The sequence below is a fragment of the Argiope bruennichi genome, chromosome 8 (genome assembly GCF_947563725.1).
Source record: "Argiope bruennichi chromosome 8, qqArgBrue1.1, whole genome shotgun sequence".
In the NCBI taxonomy this organism is placed as follows: domain Eukaryota; kingdom Metazoa; phylum Arthropoda; class Arachnida; order Araneae; family Araneidae; genus Argiope; species Argiope bruennichi.
This window is the reverse complement of record NC_079158.1, coordinates 100,658,591-100,682,428: the sequence shown is the minus strand read 5'-3', so window position 1 is coordinate 100,682,428 and position 23,838 is coordinate 100,658,591. Positions and strand designations below refer to the sequence as shown.

The window sequence follows — 23,838 nt, the reverse complement described above, 5'->3', positions numbered from 1 at the left end:
GTTAAAATAAAAAAGAGAGGGAAAAAAAATTAGCTTACAACAGCAAAAAAAATTTAACATGTTTAAAAAAAAATCATTATTTTTGAGAATTAGCAAATATCTTCTGCATATTCCGCGTAACTTTAAAAAAATAGAATTTATTCAACGTTTGTGTTTGTGTTTTTATAGTTTGATTTGTTGTATTCTAAATATATTTCTTGCTTATTTTGTTCAACATCAATAAACAGATATTTGAACTCTTACTATGTTTTATGTATTTTAAAATTATATAGGGACGCTCAAAAAATCTATAAGGCGCTTGACTCCCCCCCCCGTACCCTCCAAAAGGGAACTGTGTAACAAATCCTTTTTATCTGTGCTTCCAAAATAAAATTATTTAAATTATTCTCTTTCATCTTGATCTGCTTTTCTTAATGTGCCTCACGAACCTCATCCAAATACCAAATCCGCAATTTCTTATTTATTGCACCCTCAGTTTAAGAGTATTCTCTGTTTCAAAATCATAAAAAAGTACGGGCTCTAAGCCAAGAACCAAGCGATGCAATGAAATAAGTTAAAATTTTATTTTAAAATACTAATTTAATGTAAAAATAATCGTTTCTCTTTTATCATGCGAAAATTGCAAAAAAAAAAAAAAAAAAAAAAAAAACGATTGGAAGGACTGTAATTTTCTTCATAAATGTGATCGGCTTTTCTTAATGGGCCTCACGTACCTCATCCAAATACCAAATCCGCAATTTCTTATTTATTGCACCCTCAATTTAAGAGTATTCTCTATTTCAAAATCATAAAAAAGTACGGGCTCTAAGCCAAGAACCAAGCCATGCAATGAAATAAGTTAAAATTTTATTTTAAAATATTAATTTCATGTAAAAGTAATCGTTTCTCTTTTATCATGCGAAAATTGCAAAAAAAAAAAAAAAAAAAAAAAAAACGATTGGAAGGACTGTAATTTTCTTCATAAATGTCCGCATCAACATCTTTAAAAAAAAAAAAAAAAAACTTTCAAATATTAATAGTAAATGTTTCATAGGTTGAAATTAAAGTAAATATACTGAATAGTTTATTATCTAAATAATTGCATATAATCGTTTCAAAAATTATTATATAATCGAAATAAAATAGACCAAATAATCGCGATCTGTTTTTTAGAAATCTTATGACACTTTCCGAATTTTTATTACTTTTCATTTATTTATTTTTGTATTTCAAAATTGCATGGGAATAGCTGGATTCTTTCCATCTTCAGAACAATATTTCATATGATAAAAAAAAATCGATTTATGATCGATTATGGTCAAAAAGGAAAATTGAAATAAAAGGTCACCACAGCAGAAATATTGTTGGATATAATTTTTTTTTATTTATTTCAATTTATAGTGACAAATTTTATTAAGTTGTTTCATGATTTCATAATGCATATAACTTTAAAAACTACTTTTTTCCAACCTTTTGAAATTAGCACAGAAATGATTGAAAGAATATTTGCTATCAATAACTACCACTCAATTTTTATAATTAATTTTCAAAGAACTATTTTCTTCTTATTTTTTTAAAACATTGCTAAGAATGTATCAATTTTTCGTAATTATTAAAGGATAAGTTATTATTATTAAAAAGCAAAGGATATTTCAAACGTTATAATAAAATTTAAAACGTTATATTAAAACTACTTAATCTGGGGTAGAAATAACTACCTTTAAATTGGAAAAAAATTATGAAATATTTAATCACAAACACAAAGAAAGAAAAAGACATGCTTTCTTCTTTACCAAATAAACAGAGCGAATTTTACGTTGTAACAATTTTTAAACTTTCCCCTTTGTAGATGTCAATTGAATAAAAATATCATATAAAAAGTAAGGAAAAATTTCTACAGAAGACTGACGCAGATTCGTGATCAATTCATCTTTTAGTTCTTTTTCATTTATAAATATTTTCTGTCTGGTATTGAAGGAAATAAGGGCGATTGTTGCTAATATATACATGAGCAAGATATTCGCTCAAGCGAAGTATAATAGATTTTATAATTCAAAACATTGACTGAGTTGATAAACCTGTCTAGAGAGCGTTTTTCTCGTTTCTGCATTTTTTTTTTCTACTTATGTTCAATGCTTTTATAATTGCCAAGATCCAACTGCGATTGAGAATTCAGAACAGGTTTTCTGCGGAAGATTTAAGGTTTTATAATTGTCTGTTTAACAAAAGAGCAAAAGCATTGCACTCGTTTGAAATACTTAGCAGGAGTAGGGTTAAAATAAATTAAGCTTCTTCTTTATCTTTTAATTTTCTTCCTTTATTATTTATTTACATTTCGCCTTGAGAAGTTCTAAATTGAAAAATAACGTCTTTTGTGATTAGGGAAACAAATTAATTCAATGATAAATCTAAGTAAAACAAAGAAGTAAATGGATTTTAGCCATGTAAACATAAACGGAAGATATAAGAAGCAATAATAACTCATTCAGAGTATACATTCGTTTAAAATATACGTAATATTGGATTATAATTTGTAACATAAGCTTATCTCAAAGTTATAGATTTCAATGAATTTTTACATTTTCCAAAGCTATATTTGAAGACTATTTAATTCAGAAATGTCATTTGTAGTGATTTTTATCATTAAGAAACATAATTATGGGCATGATTTTGAAAATTTATGTTTGAAAGATTTCCGTAGTTATGAAAAAGTTTATATTTTTTTAAAAGGATATATTTTTTTTCAAGTAGAATTCAATAATAGTACTGGAAAAAATATGGTAAATAAAATGATAAAATGTAATTTTTTCAAATAATATTAAAATTTTTAACGAATTTTTAGTAATAATTTTATAGAAAAGTTTTAAAAGTTATAATGGTACAGTTCGGTTTTAACGGCGACCAAAATGCGCCAGGAAAAATTTCGCCAAATTATAAAAATATATTCATAAAGCGAATCACATGCTAGTCTGACGATTGAAATCGCCAAATTGACTATATTTTTTCTTGACGCTTTTTGGTCGCCGTTAAAACCGACAAGTGCCGTTGTACTATCTTACAGATTAAAGACGTGCGTTCTTTACTGTTATGTATAATAAATAGAATGTGATGAAGATTAACTTGGGATTTAAAAGTCATGAACCCTTCCTTCTTCAATTTATATTTATATTTAAGCTTAGCAAAAATGTAAAAAGAGCGACTTAAATGTGTACTTTTATATTTTATTCTAGGGAAGTTTTCATTACAGAGAGTTCTTTTCTTTTAGTCCTGAGTCTAATTTTATTCAACGTTTTCACATTTTTATCTTCAATCTATTAATTCAATTTCAATAATATCCTGAATCGTTTTCAGATATTAAGAATTAAAAAAGTGTACTTGATTTTCAATACAACGTTTTCGGATATTAAGAATTAAAAAAGTATATTTGATTTATAATACAACGTTTTCGGATATTAAGAATTGAAAAAGTGTACTTGATTTATAATACAACTCTATTATGAAACGAATTCTTTATATAAATGATTGTTAAACTTGTCAATTACTACGATATCATATTTCTTTAATTAAGAAGCCAGTTACAGTTTTTTTACGATCCATATAGCAGCATTCCAGAAAGAAATATTCAACGTAAAATTTATCTGGAGCATCCCGTTATGAATATTTTTCTACTCATATTTTCCCGTAAGGAATAAATATGTATATATTCCCTTAGAAAGAATCAAATATATTAGAAATCTAAAAGCTCTCTGATTGTAATGAAATTGTAAACAGTGAAAACATAATTCATATGCATTCATATAAAATAGTTGCTGATTATAGATATTATTTTTAGATTATATAATATGATAGCATGTGACATTGAATTTACAAGAATTAAGCAAAAGCGGTGATAGTTGGAGTCGTAAGAGTTAAACAAAAGGGATATTTACTTATTTTTTCCAATTTATAATTCAATGATGCTTCACATTTGCAACATTTGTTTTCTAAATATTCTCACCTGGATTTTTTCATAAAGCATTTTTATTATTAAATTTCTGAAATAATAAAATTTATACTCCGGGATAATAGAAACTAAACAAAAATTATATTGTTAATTCCCTTTTTAAATATAAAATTTAGTACTGATTAATTTAAATTAACTTTTAACTGCTTTTCAAATAACAAAAACAATAAATTTAATTATGAGGGAAATTACTCATACAAACAGATAAACAAAGTATTCTTAATCAGGAATAACAAGGATTCATGCTTCTCCAAAATTTAAAATACAATTGTATATTCAATATCTTCTATGCAATAAATTAAATTAAAATGTCTGACGCAAACGTCGAGAACTTTTTAGCGAAACAATTTGTTATTAGGAATTTACAGAATATATCTGTTGTTAATGTATTTAACTTTAAAGTATTAAACTTTAATGTATTAAACTGTAATGTATTAAACTTTAAAAAACAATGAAGAAAATTGCTAAAAAAAAGTGTTCCCCACTTTAGATCAATTCAATATAAATCATAGCTATTTCCTACAATTCACTTTTCTATCTTAACTTTTTTTCTAATTAAGTGCATTTTTAGGTAGGGGACCGAGTCTTAGATCAGAAGAGTACAGGACATTTGATTTCGGATAACCATTTACAACTATCTTTTTAAATTTCCTAAATAATAAAAAAAGATGAAAGAAAAAGTTTTCATTAAAAACACTTCAATTTAAATAAAAATAATACGCATCTAAATTCATTTCATTTTGTTTATAATTAATTAACGCTTTTTTAAAACTTATATTTGCTTTTATGAGTATGAATAGAAATCGGAGACCCAATATTGATATTAAAAGCTAAAATTTAAACTTAACTTCCTTGTTTTGAATCGTTAAAAATATTTTCGTGTTAGTTAAATAAATATTTGAAAATAACAAATCTGTCATCACCGATATCTGAAATGAAAAACTTTCGAAAATAATTATATCAAAAACAGCTCATCACAATTTATAACGCGAATGATTTCTTACTTTTTTTTAAATCATTCGCATAATACGGTCATTGATGAAAAATAATTAGCAAATATTTTCTCCATTTTCTGGTGATGACATTTCATCCATTAGTAGATCATAAGTTTAAAAAAAAAATCATATACGAACGATCGCGTAGACACAGCAGTCAGTAAGCATTCAGCGGCCGTTAAAAAAGAAGAAAAGCTTATCTATCTGAGGAAGATTTTTCTTATGTTTGGATTGTCTATTAGAGTTATAGGCGCTTAAAGAGATAAGGTCATCATCATCACGTTCTGATCAGCCAGTCAGATAAAGTTGTCTTTTGTTTATTTCCCCGTTTTGATTCACTGTCATATAAAGTTATAATTTCTTCATTTATTTTTGTAAGATCACAGATCTTAAGGGTTAAAATATCTTTTTTTTTTTTTTCACCAAGTATCTCAGTAAAAGTGTTCTGCTTACAGATGTTACTAAGCATCTATATTTAAACCTCTCCTTTCTAAAGTTATCTAACGTTTTTACACGCGTTTGGTGAAACTTAAAGTGTTTGTTTAACTAGATAGTATTTTAACATAGAATTTACGTTCTTTTCAAAAGTAAATTCAAATAAATTTACGGTACATAACAACTTTGCTTTAAAAACTTTCAATAATATAAAAATCATTTATCAAAAGATTAAAGAATGTTTAGATAAACAAGTAAATTAACTTCCTTAACGAATTTTAACTTCCGAACTCTGAAGGGAGGTTTAGAGAATTATCTATATTTAAAACCTTAATGGCAGATAATGCGTATGTTAATTTCACACTTGGGGTATGAGGATGCGTTATACGATGCATTATTTTAATATATATATATATATATTGTCATCTTTTGCATCATCCTTTTTTTTTTTTCTGAGATCAATATAAAAACAACGATCAACAGAAAGCCCATCCAACAATACGAAAATTAATCTATGACATGTAACAATTAACATTGAATCATTTTTTACTTTCCTCGAAATTTAGTGCTAGCTATTAATGTATGAAATTATAGGAGATCAATATTAATTGCACCTAAACACAATGCAATTTCTTCATTTACAAATTACACTGTCTTCCCGATTTTATTAAAACACTTTTTTCAACAAGGCTGATTCAGGTATTTGATTTCTGATTATATGTTATTTAATTTTCTCAGTTATGAAATTATTTATATTGATCTTATTATTTTCTATTTGTTATTATTTGATAAATTAACACATCGATATCCTCTAATAAAATAATTTAAGAAACAATATTAGTGTAAATCTTTATAAAACATTTTTCTCTGTTGTCGAGAGCTAATAAACTGCAGGAAGCCAATTATGATATTTGTTTGTATCAAATTTAGCACGCCACTTTATATGAAATTCGAAATTTTGAGTTTTACATTGATTATCTTAATGCTCCTTAGAACTCTCATAATAATTTATGTCCAGTATTTAGTTGAAGAAGTGCACCTATAACTCAGAAGTCCTTTCATGAGTACATTACTTTTCGAGTTATCGAAAGAGCTATTTAATAATTATTTCAAACAACTTTTTATATATGCTTTCCATTAAACTCTTATTCCTAATCTCTTTCCAAGATTTTATCTAATTTTAACTGATATATTATATGATCATTTGTCCATTTTGATCTATTATAGTAAAAGTAGTATGAATCAGAATCAGTCAGATGCACTCTAATGTTACCAATTCCCACACAGATTATATTATATTTATGCTTTGAAGCCGAGAATTTCAAATTCTTAGTATACCAACAGGTAATTCTAATCAAAAAAGAAAACGATAAGACACTTATATAGTTTCCTTTTGTTTACAAATATGATTAGTTAGTCGATATCCATTCTCCTTTCTAGAAATTCTCAATTACATTTGACAAATAAAAAAAAAATGTTCTCAAATACAGATATAGTCTCTTTAGTAACAAGATATTAGTTTTTTAACTCTTTTTAGATAACACTAGTTATAATAATGTAATAAAGAAAACTGGCCTTGAATTATTTTATGCGAAACGAAATAAATTTATTTTCAAGAATTAAGAAAAGAATATTATTTGTCTATATTTACGATTGAGGATTATATAAGAGTGTTTTAATGTTATAAAAACTTTTACAAAACAAAATAAAGAAATCTGGATTATTTGCATAACTCATAGAAACTTAATATAATAAAAATGTAGGAGCACTTAGATGTATTCTTTGTAAGCAAAATTCGATTAAGAAAGAATTATAAAAGTATTAACTGGAAACAAAAATTATTATCAGGAAGAAGTAGGAGCAATTATAAAGAATAGATAACTTTTACATGGAATCTCAATGAATAGGTTAATTATTTACAAGCGTTACTATATCACAGAATATCTATTTATTAAACCAATAAAAAAATGTATAACATCTATCTCTATAATAAAATTTTCCCAAACTCCAAATTCTTTATAGTTTACATTTGTTTGCAAAATTAAAATTCTTCTATAAAATAAATTTCAAATTCTTTTTTGTTTTTGTTTTTCCTATTTTGTTATGGGAGCAACCAACTGCACAAATATGGTCGTAAACTGTTTATCTTTGTATGTAATCTCAACATTTCTTTTATAATCCAGTAATAAAATTGTTTACACTTACTTTGCATATTAAAAACACAAAAGATTTTACCAAGGCTGTTCAAGACAAAATGACTTATAAAACGTTTTTCTTTTTTAATAAACTGGTGCATACAGTCCTTTCTACAAGGGTAAATTTCAATCTAGATTTTAGAATAAACTGAAACGGATGATTAAAAGCAAAAGCAGAATCTTTTGTTTTGATATTTTTTTTAAAAAAAGCACAGCAGATTTCTCAGATAAAGGATTTTGAAACTAGGATTATTTTCATTTTCTCTAAATAACAAGGTTATTTATGATTATATCATTTATAAACATTCAAACAATATTTTTGAAAAAAAGAGGATACTAAGAGAGATATTGTTTAAAGTGAAATTATATTTTGTAGAAGTTTGGGAGAAAAAACTTCAAACTTTATGTCTTGTTTTAAATTTCCAAATTTGGTTGTAAAAACTATGTATGATAAAATACTATTATGCTAAAAAAAACTTGTGATTTTAAAATTAAAAAAATTAACAACTTTTCAAGGGTGTTGATTATTTACATTAACAATTCGATGCTGGCAGAAAATTATCATAAAAAAAACACACTCCTGAATAGTTTCATAAAGCAATAGTTTCGTCTACTTTTAATTATATCACACGCAACTACAAATGATTTATCGCAACGAATTTTTTCTACAACGTCCAAATATGGCAGAGTATGTACTTTAAATTGCAACCTTTAATTTTGTGCATCTTATAAATAATCGACTTCTTTGAATAGACTTTTAAAGAGTAATCTCGAAGTCATAAAACCCTCAACTAGTAATTAGTATTCTTTATATATATGTATAATGAACAAATCTACAAAATTGTTGATTCATTGGTGTCATAATCCAGCTCGTAAATTATAATGAGCTGGAGTTTTGAAATTTGTATTCAATGTCATCACTGGTTAAAAGGTTTATTTTAGGGCAAAAAAAAAAAAAAAAAAAAAAGAAAGAAAGAAAGTGAGAAACCTTGAAAATAAACCAGATTCAAATCCGTCCTTCGCCGATACAATTGTATCAATGAGCACAATTCTTTCATAGTGTCTGGGTATGATAAAACGATTTTCACTTTGCATTCTATTTATGCACAATAAAGCATCATTTATACGACTTTCAAAGCACTGATGCATAAATGTTGAATAAATAATTTTTGTTATTACACACTTTAAATTGAAATTAATTTAATGACAATAAAGCTTTTTTAAGGCAGTACTAGGAAGTATTGAAAATAATAATTAATTTTTAATGCTTATTATAAAATTCAATTTGAGTATTTGTTATTTTTATGACAATTTTATGTGCTTGCAGGCAGATATCTTATTAAAGAAACATTAACTGACACTTGATGTACTGATTGTTTGTCAGTATTAAGTGCAACATTATGAATGAAGTACATTAAATACTTTTTTCACAAGTGACAAAGTGACGCTAAGACAGTTTTTTTTTTTTTTTTTTTTTTTTGACAGACCAAATAGCTTCGAAATTTTCTAATGGAATCCAATGCGTTTTTAAAGCACGGTAAAATAATTAATGCCTTGTTGATAATAATTTCTCACATTCTTCACCACATCTTAATTTCACACTAGATAATTCATCGTTTTTTCATTCATCAATTTTTAAATATTTCCAGATACAAAATATTGGTATCCTCGCATCGTATAAACGAACAATATGACTGCAATGTTAGAATAAATCAGCACTGTTGTGAAATAACATTTAAATGGTACTTTACTATACTGTAGAAATCAAAAGAATTAAACAGGAAAATATCAAATTTGAAAATTGTAAATTCCTCCAGTATCAATGGAAAAATGAATAATTTATAACTGAAAATAAAAATGTAAATAAAAAAATAAATTTAAATCATGAAATGAAAACGTTCACCTTCACCTTCCAGAACTTTGAGCTCTGCTCAGACGTCTGCCAATTAAAACAGATGTGTTCATCGTTCCATCATTTGCCTTTCGACAATAAAGTGCCATATAAATCACATAAAAAATACTTATTTTTAGTTGGATGAATCTACTCTTTTTAACAAGATTTATTCGACCATATTATAACTATTCCTCAGGAAGATATTTCTTTTAATTTGAAGACCATCTACGACTGTTCCTTTTTATATGTATTACAACTACAGATATTATGATACTGTATTACAACTACAGGCGAAATGTTCGATGTTTAAATAACCTTAATCTTTTGATTATCTGAAATAAATTATATTAATGAAAACACATGAAAAGGAGAGATTCCCACCCCACCCCCCTCAAAAAATATCTTTTTGTACAAAAATTACTTTTAAAACATTTGTCGCTTGAATACTAAATCTGAAGTGAAATTTTTTTTCCATAATATTAGTAGTTCACCAAAGTATTATCTCTCCTGTAGCATAAACACTCCATTGATATACATTGTCAAAAGGCAACTACATAGCTAGAAATGTTACAGAAAGACTTTATGTCAATTTTTATCATGAATAAGAAATAAATTTACTTTGTAATAAAATAGACAATAATTATAAAAAGGTAATGGTTAAAAATTGTAATAAAAATTTTCGGATATTTTTTTTCAACTATTTGATTTTTTTTAAAGCTAAAATCGTAGGGTAGAAGATTAGAATGAAAGTAATTTTGTCAATATTCTTTATTTCGCATCAAATAATGATGAGAACCAATCAAATGCTTCAGCCAAATTATTGGATGTCCTAAAATAGCATATAAAACAATGCTAAATTTTGAAGTTTACATTTGCGAGTATATATATATATATAAGCTTTTATGAAAATTATCCCTAATTTAGGGAAGGGAAGAATACATAGAAGGGAATAACCTGCTTGTGAGTACACTGTAATGTTTCAATCGCTTTCTAATTCATGGCTATTTTTATGCTTTTTTTCCTTTAAAAAAAGACATCAGATGTAAAGGTTTTTATTACTTAAATAGCTAGGCAAATGATAAAAATGAATAAAATTATATTGCTTGTCTACAAATTTGGGTGATAAAAAAACCCATGTATTTTTATTTTAATTCGTCTTTAATTTCATCTTATCTTTTTTCTATATTTGCTTCAGAATATCGGAAAATTAACTTGCTTTTTTTATCAAATAAATAAGCACATTGTTGACACAAAAAAATAATCTTAAAAAAGCAGGATTTAGATTTAAAACCTCATTAAAAAAGACTATCCTAACATTCAATTAGAGACATTAATTTATATCTTAAACATTTTTTCTTATTTTGATAAGGAAATACATTTTATTGGCTTCTCTTTGAAAATTTACTAGGATTCTCTTATAATTTTTTTCAAGAAGTTTTCTTTCAAAATAGAAATTATAATTAAAATATGAAAAAATAATAATGTTAATAAATTTAAAATGAAAAAATAATATTGTTAAGATGGAAAAAAAATAAAAATAAATTTACAAAATGAGTTCAATTTTTTTTATCATCATATTCTTTTTTTATATTTTACATATTGGGCATCTAGTCTAATAAAAGCTCAAAAGCTTATTTCGATGCCGTCACATATGGGCGTATACTTCCAGCCAGAAAAATACTTCAAATGACATAAAGGATTATATTTTATATATTTAAAATTGAGCCACAGAAAAAAAATTACAGAATCTAAATTTTTGCACAATTTTTCGGTTCTATAAGTCATATTTAATTCAATAATTTTGGAACTTTCACGTTTTGATTCTTCTGTGATTAAACTGACTGAGTTATGAAGCTGAGAATATCAATATATTAGACCAATTAATGACAAGAGAAAGTTAATTTGGTATATTAAATTAATCTGTCGAAGGTCACTTTGGATAATCATTTAGCTGTTTATGTTTGACTCAAAAAACATAAAGTATGTTTTATTTAATTTAAAGAATTTCACCAGGGTTCTAGAAGTTATTAATACAATCACGATTAGAGTAGCCATTAGAGTAATAGTAGTGTGGTTGTATATTTACATACAGCCATATTTTAAACAAGAACCTTTATTTCTTCTACAGTTAAAAAATTAACGAAAACAAAACGCTTCTATGATAATTCATTATTGTTAAACACAATAGGGGAAGAAGTGAAAAGTATTACAATATTAGAACCAAAATTCTAACAGAAAGTCTAAAATTTCTTTGATTTCAGTTCTGTATGAAAAATAAAAGAATTTGAAATACCTATTTAGTGTGTGTGTGGTGGTGGTGGTGGGGTCTTTTCATTTTACATGTCAACTTTGCACTAGTTGAATTTTAATATGACTAATGTTTCTGCAGCAAAATAAATAAAGAAAGAAAGAAAATTAGAAATATTGTCTCATTGTTTTCAAATTTTCCAAAAAAATGCGTTTAGTAAGCAACAATAAAGATAGAAATATATCATGTAACTGTATTTATTAGCTAAATTATCATTTTCAATGAAGAGGAAATTTTGATTTAAATTTTCCATTTTCTTCAATTAAAGTCTTCTTATCCATTTATAATTCAATAGTCTAAAAAATTCAAACCCAATGGTTTGTGAATGGAAAAGAAATAATTATGAAGTAAAGTTATAAGAAAATGTTGTTTTCATGTGATAGGTTTGTATTTAGATTTAATCTACCAAGTACTACTACTAATAACTAAATTCTAGTCAGAATTTAAAATGCCATGAAGTGAGATAATTGTTTTTGATAGGTATAATAAAAATTCTAGAAGAAAAAGTATATCATTTTTGAAGAATCTAGAAAAAATACTCCACGAAAATCTAGAAATAATTTCTAAAAGAAGATAAGTTAGTTGAATAAAGTCACTGGATAGCATTTGATACTAGTTTTATGTATATAAAGCATTCTTACAATTCAATTAAAAAAATTCATCATCAACGAAAAGTGTAGTAAATAATATGTATAGCATAGAACGAATTTCTATCATTAATATTAGAAAAATCTGTCCTCTAGTAATGCAAAAATTCTGAGTTCATATAAATATTATGCCCTTTAATGCTTAGGGGGAAGACATTTATTTCTGGAAATCAAGATTAATATGTTAAAGAAAATTTTCTTTTCGTAAAGTCAACAAAGTGATTCCGGATATAGCATTATGAAAATCAATAAAGCTGATGTTTTATTACAGAATTATAGAAATATTTAAACAAAGAGTTTATACTGATACATAGTACTATAATATATTCTATTATTTTTAGAGCTAAAATTTCTTTTATTTATTATATATTTGAGTGATATATTAATTTTAGAATATACTAATAATAAATAAAAGACTATTTCAAACAATAAAAACATAAGATAAATATGAGATAAAAAATAATATGTTTATCACAGCTCTCATTTTATTCTTTATTTGTAAATCATAAACATAATTTGCTACTATTTAAAGAAATCTAGCATAAACTTTTGAATGAAATGAATAAAATCTTTATGCAGCTCACTTATTTATGACAGTATTTCTAAATAATAATAATAATAAAAAAGCTTTTCTAAGAAAAAAAGTGTTAACTAAAATATGAATTTATAGTAAACTTCACTTACTATCTAAATTTCATTGCAAATCTCTAAGAGAAAAACTGTCATGTAATTACAAATTTATGAAACATTTCAAAACAATATACTTATTATAAATACTTATACTTATTACAATAACAATATATAAATTATATATATATATACTCCTAGCATTTATTTGTTTACATACAAATTATATATATATATATATATATATATATATACTCCTAACATTTATTTGTTTACATATAAATTATACATATACTCCTAGTATTTATTTGTTTACATATAAAATTTTTATTGCTTGTTTTTTGTTGTTTCCATTGAAACAAACGATCTATCAATACATTTCATTTTACTATATGCAAAAATGTCAAGTTTAAATGGAAATTCATCTGTGTCAAGTAAATAAATACATTTCACAACATCTTTGTAATTTTTATTGAAAATTGTCTTATTGATTAACAAATGGTTAGATTTTTTATCCTTAAGAAAATAAAAATAAAAAGTTCTTATCTTAGATTATTCCTCTTTAAATGATAAGAAGAATAACATTTTAAAAACTTTACAACTAGATATATTATAAAAATGCCATGTATTTCATAAGTTGTTTCTAGAATGTTTATAAACTGAACATTTCAATGCATTTCTGAAAACACAAAAAGCTATAATTATAATTTTTCTATAATAATAACTAAGAGTAAACTTTTCAAGAAAAATAACTAAGCATTAACTCAGAATGCTATAAGAGAAGTTCCGCGTAATATGTCTTCTTTTTAATATCATTTCACTAAGCAAATGACATTCCATTTTTCAACTAAAACTTACTATTAACTGTTCAAGAATTTAATAAATTTATAGCACAACTGTTTCTATGAAAGAAGTAAGATAACATTGTTTTTGTTTAAAATAAAAATAAATTTTTACTCTTAACAACATTTCTTCAAATATTTCAGTTTTATTATGTCGTCACATATAAAAATATATTATAAAAGAATAATTTTAAATAAATATACAATGAAAAATTTTAAAAAAATGTATTTTATATTGATACTTAGGATTTGAAGTAAAATTCAAAATAAATTAATAACAGTTAAACTATTTCCACTGCCGTTTAGCGGCATAGATATTCGGTTTCGAGACGCTCCAAGAAACAAATACTAAAGAATAAACAGCGCGCGGAACAAAATGTCAACAAAAAGAGCGACAACAAAAAAGAATAAACAAATAAATCCTTTGAATATTTACCACAACCCAGCACATCCCCTTAAAACTTTCTCTTCTCTTCCCGATATCACTTAAGAGGGGCGCCAAAAATAATCGTTTGAGCATCCCTTCCTCAATGACATCAGTATCAAAAAGAGACCCGGGCCCTTAACGGCCCCATTCCCCCGTGTTGTCATCGGCCGTTAGGCCTAACGGTCGGCCATCTTGGTCTATGGGGCCATAACGGAGGCTAACCAGGGGGGCGGCAAAATGTCGAACGGGGGGAGGACGGGCGACAAATACACACACAGGGCTTACCGGCTATGGACATCCATGGATACCTGGGCACGTCTGGGATCGGATCCAGCTGCCTCATGCCCAGCTGGTTGCAGGTGGTGATGGACGATCCAAGGTCCGTGGACGCAGGGTGAGAGAAAAACTGCGATGGGGTCATCATGGTCGGCGTGGGCCCCGGCCCTGCATTCTGGAGGCCGAAGGAATAGCCAGGGCCCTCGAGCCCGTTGGCCTGTCCGCTGTTGTATCGGCAGGACTTGGCGAAGTCTGCGTTGGAAGTGTAGTAGAGGTTGCCCGACACGGACATGCTGTTCTGCGGGGATAGAGAAACGTAAGGATACATCCTGTGCTGTCCGTACGGGGTGGTGTTCGGATCGGGGGGAAATTTACTCCCCAGGACACCCTCCATGAAATTTGAAGTCATTTTTACATCGTAATTCCGGTGACCGTAAGGAGAAGAGTTGTAATGGGGTTTTCCTCCTGCGATGATCGTGGAAAAGCAGACAGCGAGGCCTGTAAACACGGCAACACCAATCACGGAGAGTCAACTCGCCTCGCTAGCCAATGACTCGCCGTTTCCGCCGCTTCGAATAGATTACCCAGGAAACCTTTTTTCTTTTTTTGCTTCTCGCTGCTGGGAAAGTGGGCTGCGCTTTTAATGACGCCGGCCGACCTAATGCCGCCATCTACCGTTATGTTTTAAAGAATCAAACGACCGGGATTTTTGGGAGGGGGGACATCCAGGGAAGGGGATCGCCCCATCCCGGAAATTGGACAGGAGGGGTGACATGACGTCATGTGGAGGGTGGTGTGTTTGGAGACGATGGAACGCGTGTTCACAATTGTGTACAAAAAAAAAAGGCTATTTTGATTCTAAAAACGGGCCTTTTTATTTTTAGAATCCCACTATTAAAAAAAATACTAACTAACTAATCAGTAATAAAAATTACTACTTACTGTCATTAACCTTTTAATGAGCAATAAAAGGATTGCGGCACTAGACCAATTATTAACTTTTACTTAATTATTTCATTGTGCTATGAATTGTTTTAAATATTTTACGGCCCTAGGCAGAACATAAAAAACTCTTCTTTTAATAAAACTGTCTATTTATTTTCACATTTCAACCCTTTTTTAACAGCTTGTAAGGATTTATTTTGTCAAACTTTTATTTTAGAAATTTTGTGAAAAATAATGTGATTTTATTTATTATGACTCATGATTGAGTGGTATTTACATTTTTACACACTTTTATTAAAACAGACACTCGGTGAATGTAAATACAGTTACAACTAATGTACATAATAAAACAAGTATAAACCTGCTCAATTGTACCCGACTGAGTGATAATAATAAGCTATTATTTGATCATTCGTATAATTTGTATATTATTATAAATTTATTTATTTAATATGTATGCTAATAACTTCTTTTTATAAACACCTGTAGCCCCGCGAGCCAGAGTAGCTTGGCAGCTGTCGAGTAGAAAAAGTTCGCCACTAACTGTTTACATATTATGATTATTTGTTTCAATTAATGCATTTGGTGGAGAAACAGAATGTTGCAGATATAAAGACAAATATATTCTTAATTAATCGTAATTAATTTTATTCCTAAATTAATATTCATTGATTAATCTCTTAAAATTGCTGATTTTTGATAAGTAATTAAAATGGTAAATGAATTTTCAAAATTATAGAGAGGATCTTTACAAAACAATTCATTATATTAATCTATTTACATTGTTTTATTATTACTTCATATCAAACTAAATGGCTTTTAATGTGCATTCTGATTGATTATATATATCCTTATCATAATGCTTAATGTACTACTGCGCAATAATAATAATAAATAAAATAAACAAATAAACAATCGTTTATTATCTTTTCCTTCTGATTAAAATTGCATTTCAATCTGTATTTATGGCCATAATTAATAAAATTCAAATTTATTTATGCGTTGTCGGTCATAAAAATCATGTTTAGAAATCTTAAAATTTCTCCAATTTGTCAAGTAACCATTCCGTTTATTCTTTTTTCAGCCTCAGCTTCATAAGATTAAATACGAATTTCTTATATTTTTTTCATTAAGAGAATTATCCAGTATTTATCTGCCAGAAAAATCTGACTACCTGAATAAAAAAATATATAATCTTACCATTTCTTCAAACTTAACAAATTTTTTCAATCAGTAATAATATAATATACCTTTTCTTACACTTAAATATTTTCTTTTTGGTTCATTGTTTTATGTTTATAAGAGCGTAATTCAATGTAAAAACAAAAATAGTGTGAAATATATTGCGAATTTTAAAAGGTAAATTTTTAAATGCTCATTAAAAAATAAAAGGAATGATTTGGTAACTAACAGATGAATGAAATGATTTGAAAATTTGCAATAATCCGTCCATAAGATGAAACAAAACAAGGAGTAAAGTATTAATAATTAATACCCTTGATTATCTATTCCAGGAACAAACAAATTAATTTGAATAGGTTTCTTAAATAGGCTTCTAGATAATGAAGATTGCTGGTCAGCAAATGATATACCATAAACGATGCTTTCCTTTCAGATTACAACCAGCAACACAAAAATAAAACTTCCTTCTGAAAATATTTGGTTGTTGTTTCTTTGGGTTGTTTCAAGGAAATACCAGGCCACTTTCTGAATAGAAGAATCCATCAAAAATACTGAAAAGAAATTTTAATGCACATTAGATAAAAGATTTTTAATTCTTTCAATTAAATGCATTCAAAAGTGAAAATGAATGAAAAATTGTTTTCAAATAATGTTTTTTCAATTGTTAAGCAAGTATATCAATTTGCTTTCTTTTGGAGTAAAGTTTTAATAACAATATTACTTAACTAATTGCATGCCGAAACTCTATTACTTTACTGAAACAAAATGAACTAATATTATAACATGAATGAAATCTAAAAATCAACATTGTTTTGAAAGTTTCAAATTAGAATTAATTAATTAAGTTTAATCATAATTAATTCATATAAATTATTTTATACAGAAATTCTATTTATAGTATTTTTATATAGAAAGTAAATAGTATTTTATATAGAAATAAAAGTAATTATATAGAAATTATAATATTCTTATATAGAAAAAAATATTTTTATTGCGTTTGAAACTTTTACAGCAGTTAGATCAATATTTAAAAGAAGCAATCAAAGTTAAAAAGTTCTAAAAGGTAAGAATGAAATAAATAGAAAAATATCCCCCCCCCCTGAAAAAAAAGAAAGACAAAGAGTAAAAAGTTAAATTAATTTAAAGGCATGAAATTAGCTAACTGAGCAAAAATGGAAATTTGTAAAATATTAAATAAATGTTGGCATCAATATTTTTTTCTATAATACAATAAAACTCAATTTTATTGTGGTAAAATATAAATTTTCAGCAAATTAGAGGTCAAAATTAATGAAATTATCCCCATTAACGATTTAAAGAAAACAACTTTCAATCGAAATTTTTCTAGAAAGTTCTGTCAGCTGTAAAAGTGGTTTTCAATTTTTACCGATGATGTTTTTGAAATTCTTGTGACAAACATAACTTTTTTTTTTATCTATCTATCTATATCTGTATATATAAAAAGATATGCATTTGAATGATTTTTATATAAGTTCACAATATTTGTTTGATTTTGATGAAATTTGGTTCAGGACAGCTTCAAGAAAGGAAAAGGTCATTCAGCATTTCTAAGTCAAAAAATAACTTAAAATATATTAATTAAAAATTAATTAAATTTTTATATCTTTCTGATTTGTCTTCAAAATGTGTCATCTCGCAAAATCTATTTTTGCACTATCTTCACAATTTTTTTTAATATCCTTTTAAAGATGCAAATTTCATTTCCAATTAATTTTTTCCTTTAATTTTAATATTTTTTTTATTTCTTTGATACTTAATTTGTAACTATGTTTTTAATGCTATGATGAAAAAAAAATAATCCATTTTACCATAAAATAATTACGGGTTGAAATGAAGATAAAATATTGGTTTCTTTGGACTTTAACTCGAAGTAGAATTTTCATTTTAAAATTATTTCGGAGTATTTTCGAATTATGTACTTTTTAATATGCCTGCAGAGAAATTTTTCGTAGATTTTTTTCACTGAATTCATATTTTGCAACCCTATTAAACAATAAAGTGAAATTTTTAAATAAATTCTTAGTAACTTAAAATAGTTTATCACTTTAAAATGCCAATATTCTAGGAGAAGAAGCTGCGTCCCCAAGGTGGCTAGTGGAATATAAAAACGTAACTATCTTCTTCAAAATTATATATTTTGTCGGAGTAGTATCAATTTTAAGTCAAAAGAAAATGTGTAGTGATCTATAATATTTTTCTTAAAGCTTCAAAAAGATAATGAAATTGGAATCGGCTGCAAAAACAGAGAAATATGATGGAATTTGATAAGAAAAAAAATGTAGAATATTTTGTCCAAACAGTAAGCATACTAGCTGAATTCTTATTTTAACATTCCAATGCATATCTTCAAATGCCTTTTCTTAAAAAAAATTACAACTAAAATTTGATTCAAGTATTACATTCCCATTTTTTTAAACTTATAGTCACTATAATCAGCCGGGGAAAGTTAGGTAGTAAATCATTACGTTAGGTAGTAAATCATTTTGAAGATAGATTTTTTTTATTGATTTATATGAAAAGAATTTATTTTAAATGCCGGTAATCGATATTTTGTCTAATGAAACTTCACATTTAAGACAATTTCTATTTAATATCATAAAACGGCGTCTAATATATGATACTGAAGGATATGTATAATATCAATAATGCAATAATGGATAATCAGTGAATGCAATAATGGATTTCGGCATTGTCCTAGTTATACGATTCCTGTTCTAATTGCTTGTAACTGGTTTCATATTTCAATATATTTTTCATTTCATCAACATGTAAATAATTTATTTCGGTAAATATATTTTATTTTAATAGCGCTGTGAAAATATAAATTTGTTTACTTATTTTTTAATATGAATGTAACGGAAAAAGTAATTAAAATAATATAATTCTTCAAAAATTAACAATAATCAATACTTAATGATTTCCTTACTACAAATAAAAACGTTTAATTCTCATAAGTAGGTAATAAAGACTGTATAAATTTCAAATAAATGTGAACATCAAAATTTTTTATTTTGCCAGATCTGTCTTGAAGAGCATAATATAACTATTTAATGAATAATTATTATTTAAATATGTTATAAAAAGGCATTATTTATATTTAAAACTTTTGACTCATTCTAGTTCTGATATTTCACAATAAAAACACTTTGCATTCTTACAAAATTATTTATTTGACAACAACAATAATGCAAAAATAATTTTATCCATCTGTCCGCGACTTCTTTTCAGTCCAGCCGCCCTAGGTATCTGTCTAGTGCTTTCAAATTAGTATTTTTAGTTCAAAAGGTTCTTTGCAAATTGATTAAAAGAAAATTTGAAAGCAAATTGATTAATGGATGAAGGATATATGTCTATGGTCACATTTGTAGTGATCATAGATATACTAGTGAATTTGAAGTCCAATCTTGTACAAATGAAATATACTGAAAAAAAAATTATTAAAAAAATACCAGAGTTTTTTTAATTTTAAATTATTTTATTTTTGAATGAAATTTGCGAACAATTCAGTATTTTATAACAGTTTTAAATGATTTAAACGAAAAAAAAAATTGAGTTTTTTTTTTTTTTTTAATAGGGACAAAAATCATCTTATCTGAAGTTTTACAAAAAATAAGAACAAATATCAATTTACTGGGCACTTAAAATCTTACCTTAAGCATTCTATAATTAGCATGTCAGATTAAAGAATAAAGGCGATTCTAGAAGGAAACCAATTCTGAAAACAAAAGGCAGTACATCAATTCTTTACAATAATTTGTAAAAGGTTGCATACCTTTATTAATACTAAATGTGTGCAAGTGTGTTAAACTCTACAGCACAAACCGCTTTTACCTAGGTCTATTAAATTTGTCATCGATATGCTTTGGATTGTAGGAATATGAACATCAGAGCTATTTTTAAAATTTTAATTAATTAAAAATAAAGCTAGGTTTTGGCGTTTGGAGGCGACACCTTACAAAAATGCTACTGTACAAAAATATTATATAAATAACTTTAAAATAAAAATAAAAAAATATTTTTTTTTTATTTAAGTATATTTAGCACTACAATATTTTTCAGAATATTGAACATTTTTTTGAAATATTTTTACATAATTTTCAGTAAGTATTTTTTAGCCGTTGTTGGAATGAAACTTTTTTCTTCTTCAGCAAAAAGTTTCAAACTTTTTGAATTCTTTCAGCAAATATTTAACCACTTGATTTTCTTCTATTGTTGAAAACCAAGGAAGAGAGATTATGTTAATTATCTACGCAGTTCTAAATTACTCGGAAGACAACATGAAAGTGGAAATGGATTATACAGCACTTAACATTTTTATTGACAATACAAAGGTCACGGGGTTTACTGCCACAGGGCTCGATTCCATTAGAAAGGTTCATGCACACAATAAACAGAACAGGTGAAAAATTGTAGCAATATAGTAATTTGTTCACTATCTGAAATTTAAAATTACTTTTTTGCTGGAATCGCAAGTATCAAACTATACGCAAGAGATTTAAATAATATTAAACATAACACAATATTTTTAAAAAGCCAGCTAGTCAGCCAAAATTAAAAGTAGCATTTTTTTCATATTTCAAAACGAGTTTTTAATGTTTTTATCGACAGATAAAAATCAGTTTTCATAAAATATAACAGTAGTGCGACTTGTAACAACTGATTTCATATTATACAAGACACTAATAAGTCTACTCTAATTCAAAAGCTCTAATTTCCTTATTCCATTCTTTAAACGATCATAATATCGCAACAACATTAAAAAGGACAAAAAAATAATGGTAATTTTCATTATAATGTGTTGTAATCATAAAAGCATTATACATGATTTCAGAAAGATTAATTTTGGAGATGGAAAACTATTTTGCAAGCATTAAGATTATATAGCAATAGCACTGAAAATGATAAAATGATGGTAATTTTCCTTATTTTAATGCGTTGTAATCATAAAAATCACAGATTTGCCATAGAAAAAGGTTATAATTCTATATCCATTCAATGTTATCATAAAATGGCTTGCTAAAGCACTACATGCTACTAATGATCTCACTAAGAATTCCACTGCAATAGATTGAACCAGAGAATTGCACTACTTAGAATTTTTATGCCGAACCATTGAGCTGTGCCAGAATATTAATGAATCGAGTAAAACGTGATTTTTTTACCATCAGAAATGCTACTTGAATTCCAATAATTCTGTGCTTATAGGTATAAAGAGAATCACATAAACTTTTGAAAGAAAGACATTCAGATTAAAGATTTTCAACACGTAAACATTTTAGTTTTTGCTCTCCTTTGAGATGTACTTCCGCTTTTAGAAAAAATTTCAGTACCTCTTAGCCAATCTCTGAGCGAGTACTTTAGATGAATTTTGAATTATTCAGATATTCCCTTGAAAATTTTTAATACATTTGAGAAAATTCAAATTTGCCTGGAAATAGTGTTCTTTAAAATTTTTGATACAGCGAACCGTATATATTTCAAATCTATTAAAAAAATTTTTTCAATTCTTTCTTTACCACAAAACGTCTTTCCATGGCCTTGAATACATATAATAAATGTAGATATAAAATTAATAAATTCTAATTGTTTTAGGTTCTTATTATCTATAACAATTCCTTAGAAGTAATAAAGAGTGAATACTAGAAAAACTGCACACCTCTTGATTTCAGAGGATTATGAAATTTTTTCTAAAGAAAGCAGTTGAATGTCCAATATATATATAACTTCAGGTATTAATATGTGTATATATATACACATATTAATTTGAAACATCAAATTATGACATCAATGCTGTGTTAATTAAATAGCATTATATCCCTTCAGTTCATTGTGTATATGAAATATCCTATTAGAGTCAAGTTTCATAACATCATAGTGCTATAATTATTTCATAACATCATAGTGCTATTATTATTTCATGACATCATAGTGCTATAATTCATAGTGCTGAACTATCTAGACTATGTATCTTTTAACTTTCATGGTATTGTAACTTCACTTTTCTGTTCATCAAATAAACTGCGCAGATATCAAACAGAATCCTTCTTTTTGAGAAATCAACAATGGCAGAAAAAAAATACACACAATTAAATTTTTGATGAAACAATAAAAATGGTTTACTTTTTACTGGTTTGATTAAATATATGGGAGTTTATTAAATGTATGGGGGAAAAATGCCGAAATTCGGGAAAAATTTATACGACGGTTAAATTGATATCATTACAGAGACAATGTTTTAAGTTTTAAGATGATGTAAAAATTATTTTATGCAATATTATTTCCCGGAATTATTGTGCAAAAATGCCAAAATCTAGTTTAGTTTAGAATTAATTAAAATATTTTTAAAAAGTATCCGAGATGAGCATTTGCACTCTTCAAAATATATCTTTGCAAAATTTGGCAACGCTTGGTCACAAGGTTGATTCCGCAGAATGTAGACACACACGAATTCCTAATTATTAGCAGAGATAAGTGTAGAATTATTTTTAGAATAAATGCTGTAATCGAATTCTTTTCTGATCTATTCTTATTTTATTCTATTTTATTTATTTTGCGCAGGATAAATACAGCCTGTTTTTCAAATTGGGTCTCCTAACAGAAAATATTTCTTTAGAATCTTTTAATAATTATTTATAATTAAATTATTTAAATTAATTATATTAAATTGTATTCAGTTTATTATTAAATAATGCTGCAATGATGTTACTATATTGAAATCACAAGCAAAACTGCATTATTTTTTATTTTGGAGTGGATATCGTATGGAAATCCTTTTGGAATCTCTTATCTATCACCTAAATTATTGACAAAAATATATGGGCCAACCCTTTAATTAAAGCCACCAATGAAGAGATTATATGATGCTACAAAATATTAATTTCAAGGAATTCAACTTCACACTGTTTCAAATGTTATTTCCGATCGTAATGTTATGAGTCCATATATTGGTTTACTCCTCAACTAGCTATTAGGTGATTCTAGCAATGAAGTAATATTGCAACATTAAAGTGCCATTTGCTCAGTAATTTCGAAGCGTTGCGGGCTATCACAAATCCTTTCTTT

General features: G+C 26.5%; 1 protein-coding gene across 5 annotated transcripts in view; it reads right to left on the bottom strand.

Annotated features, from left to right (window-relative positions):
* Nucleotides 1-23,838, bottom strand: part of LOC129981213 (homeobox protein abdominal-A homolog) — a 96,462-nt gene that overhangs the window by 49,508 nt on the left and 23,116 nt on the right. For 3 of the 5 annotated variants that reach the window (XM_056091958.1, XM_056091961.1, XM_056091957.1), the window contains exon 2: nt 14,638-17,306. In XM_056091958.1, coding sequence (XP_055947933.1) covers nt 14,638-15,037 — 400 coding nt within the window. In that variant the 5' untranslated portion in view covers nt 15,038-17,306. Of the gene's footprint in view, nt 1-14,637; nt 17,307-20,426; nt 20,492-23,838 lie in introns of all 5 variants that reach the window. The other 2 variants (XM_056091960.1, XM_056091959.1) reach the window with 1 other exon arrangement.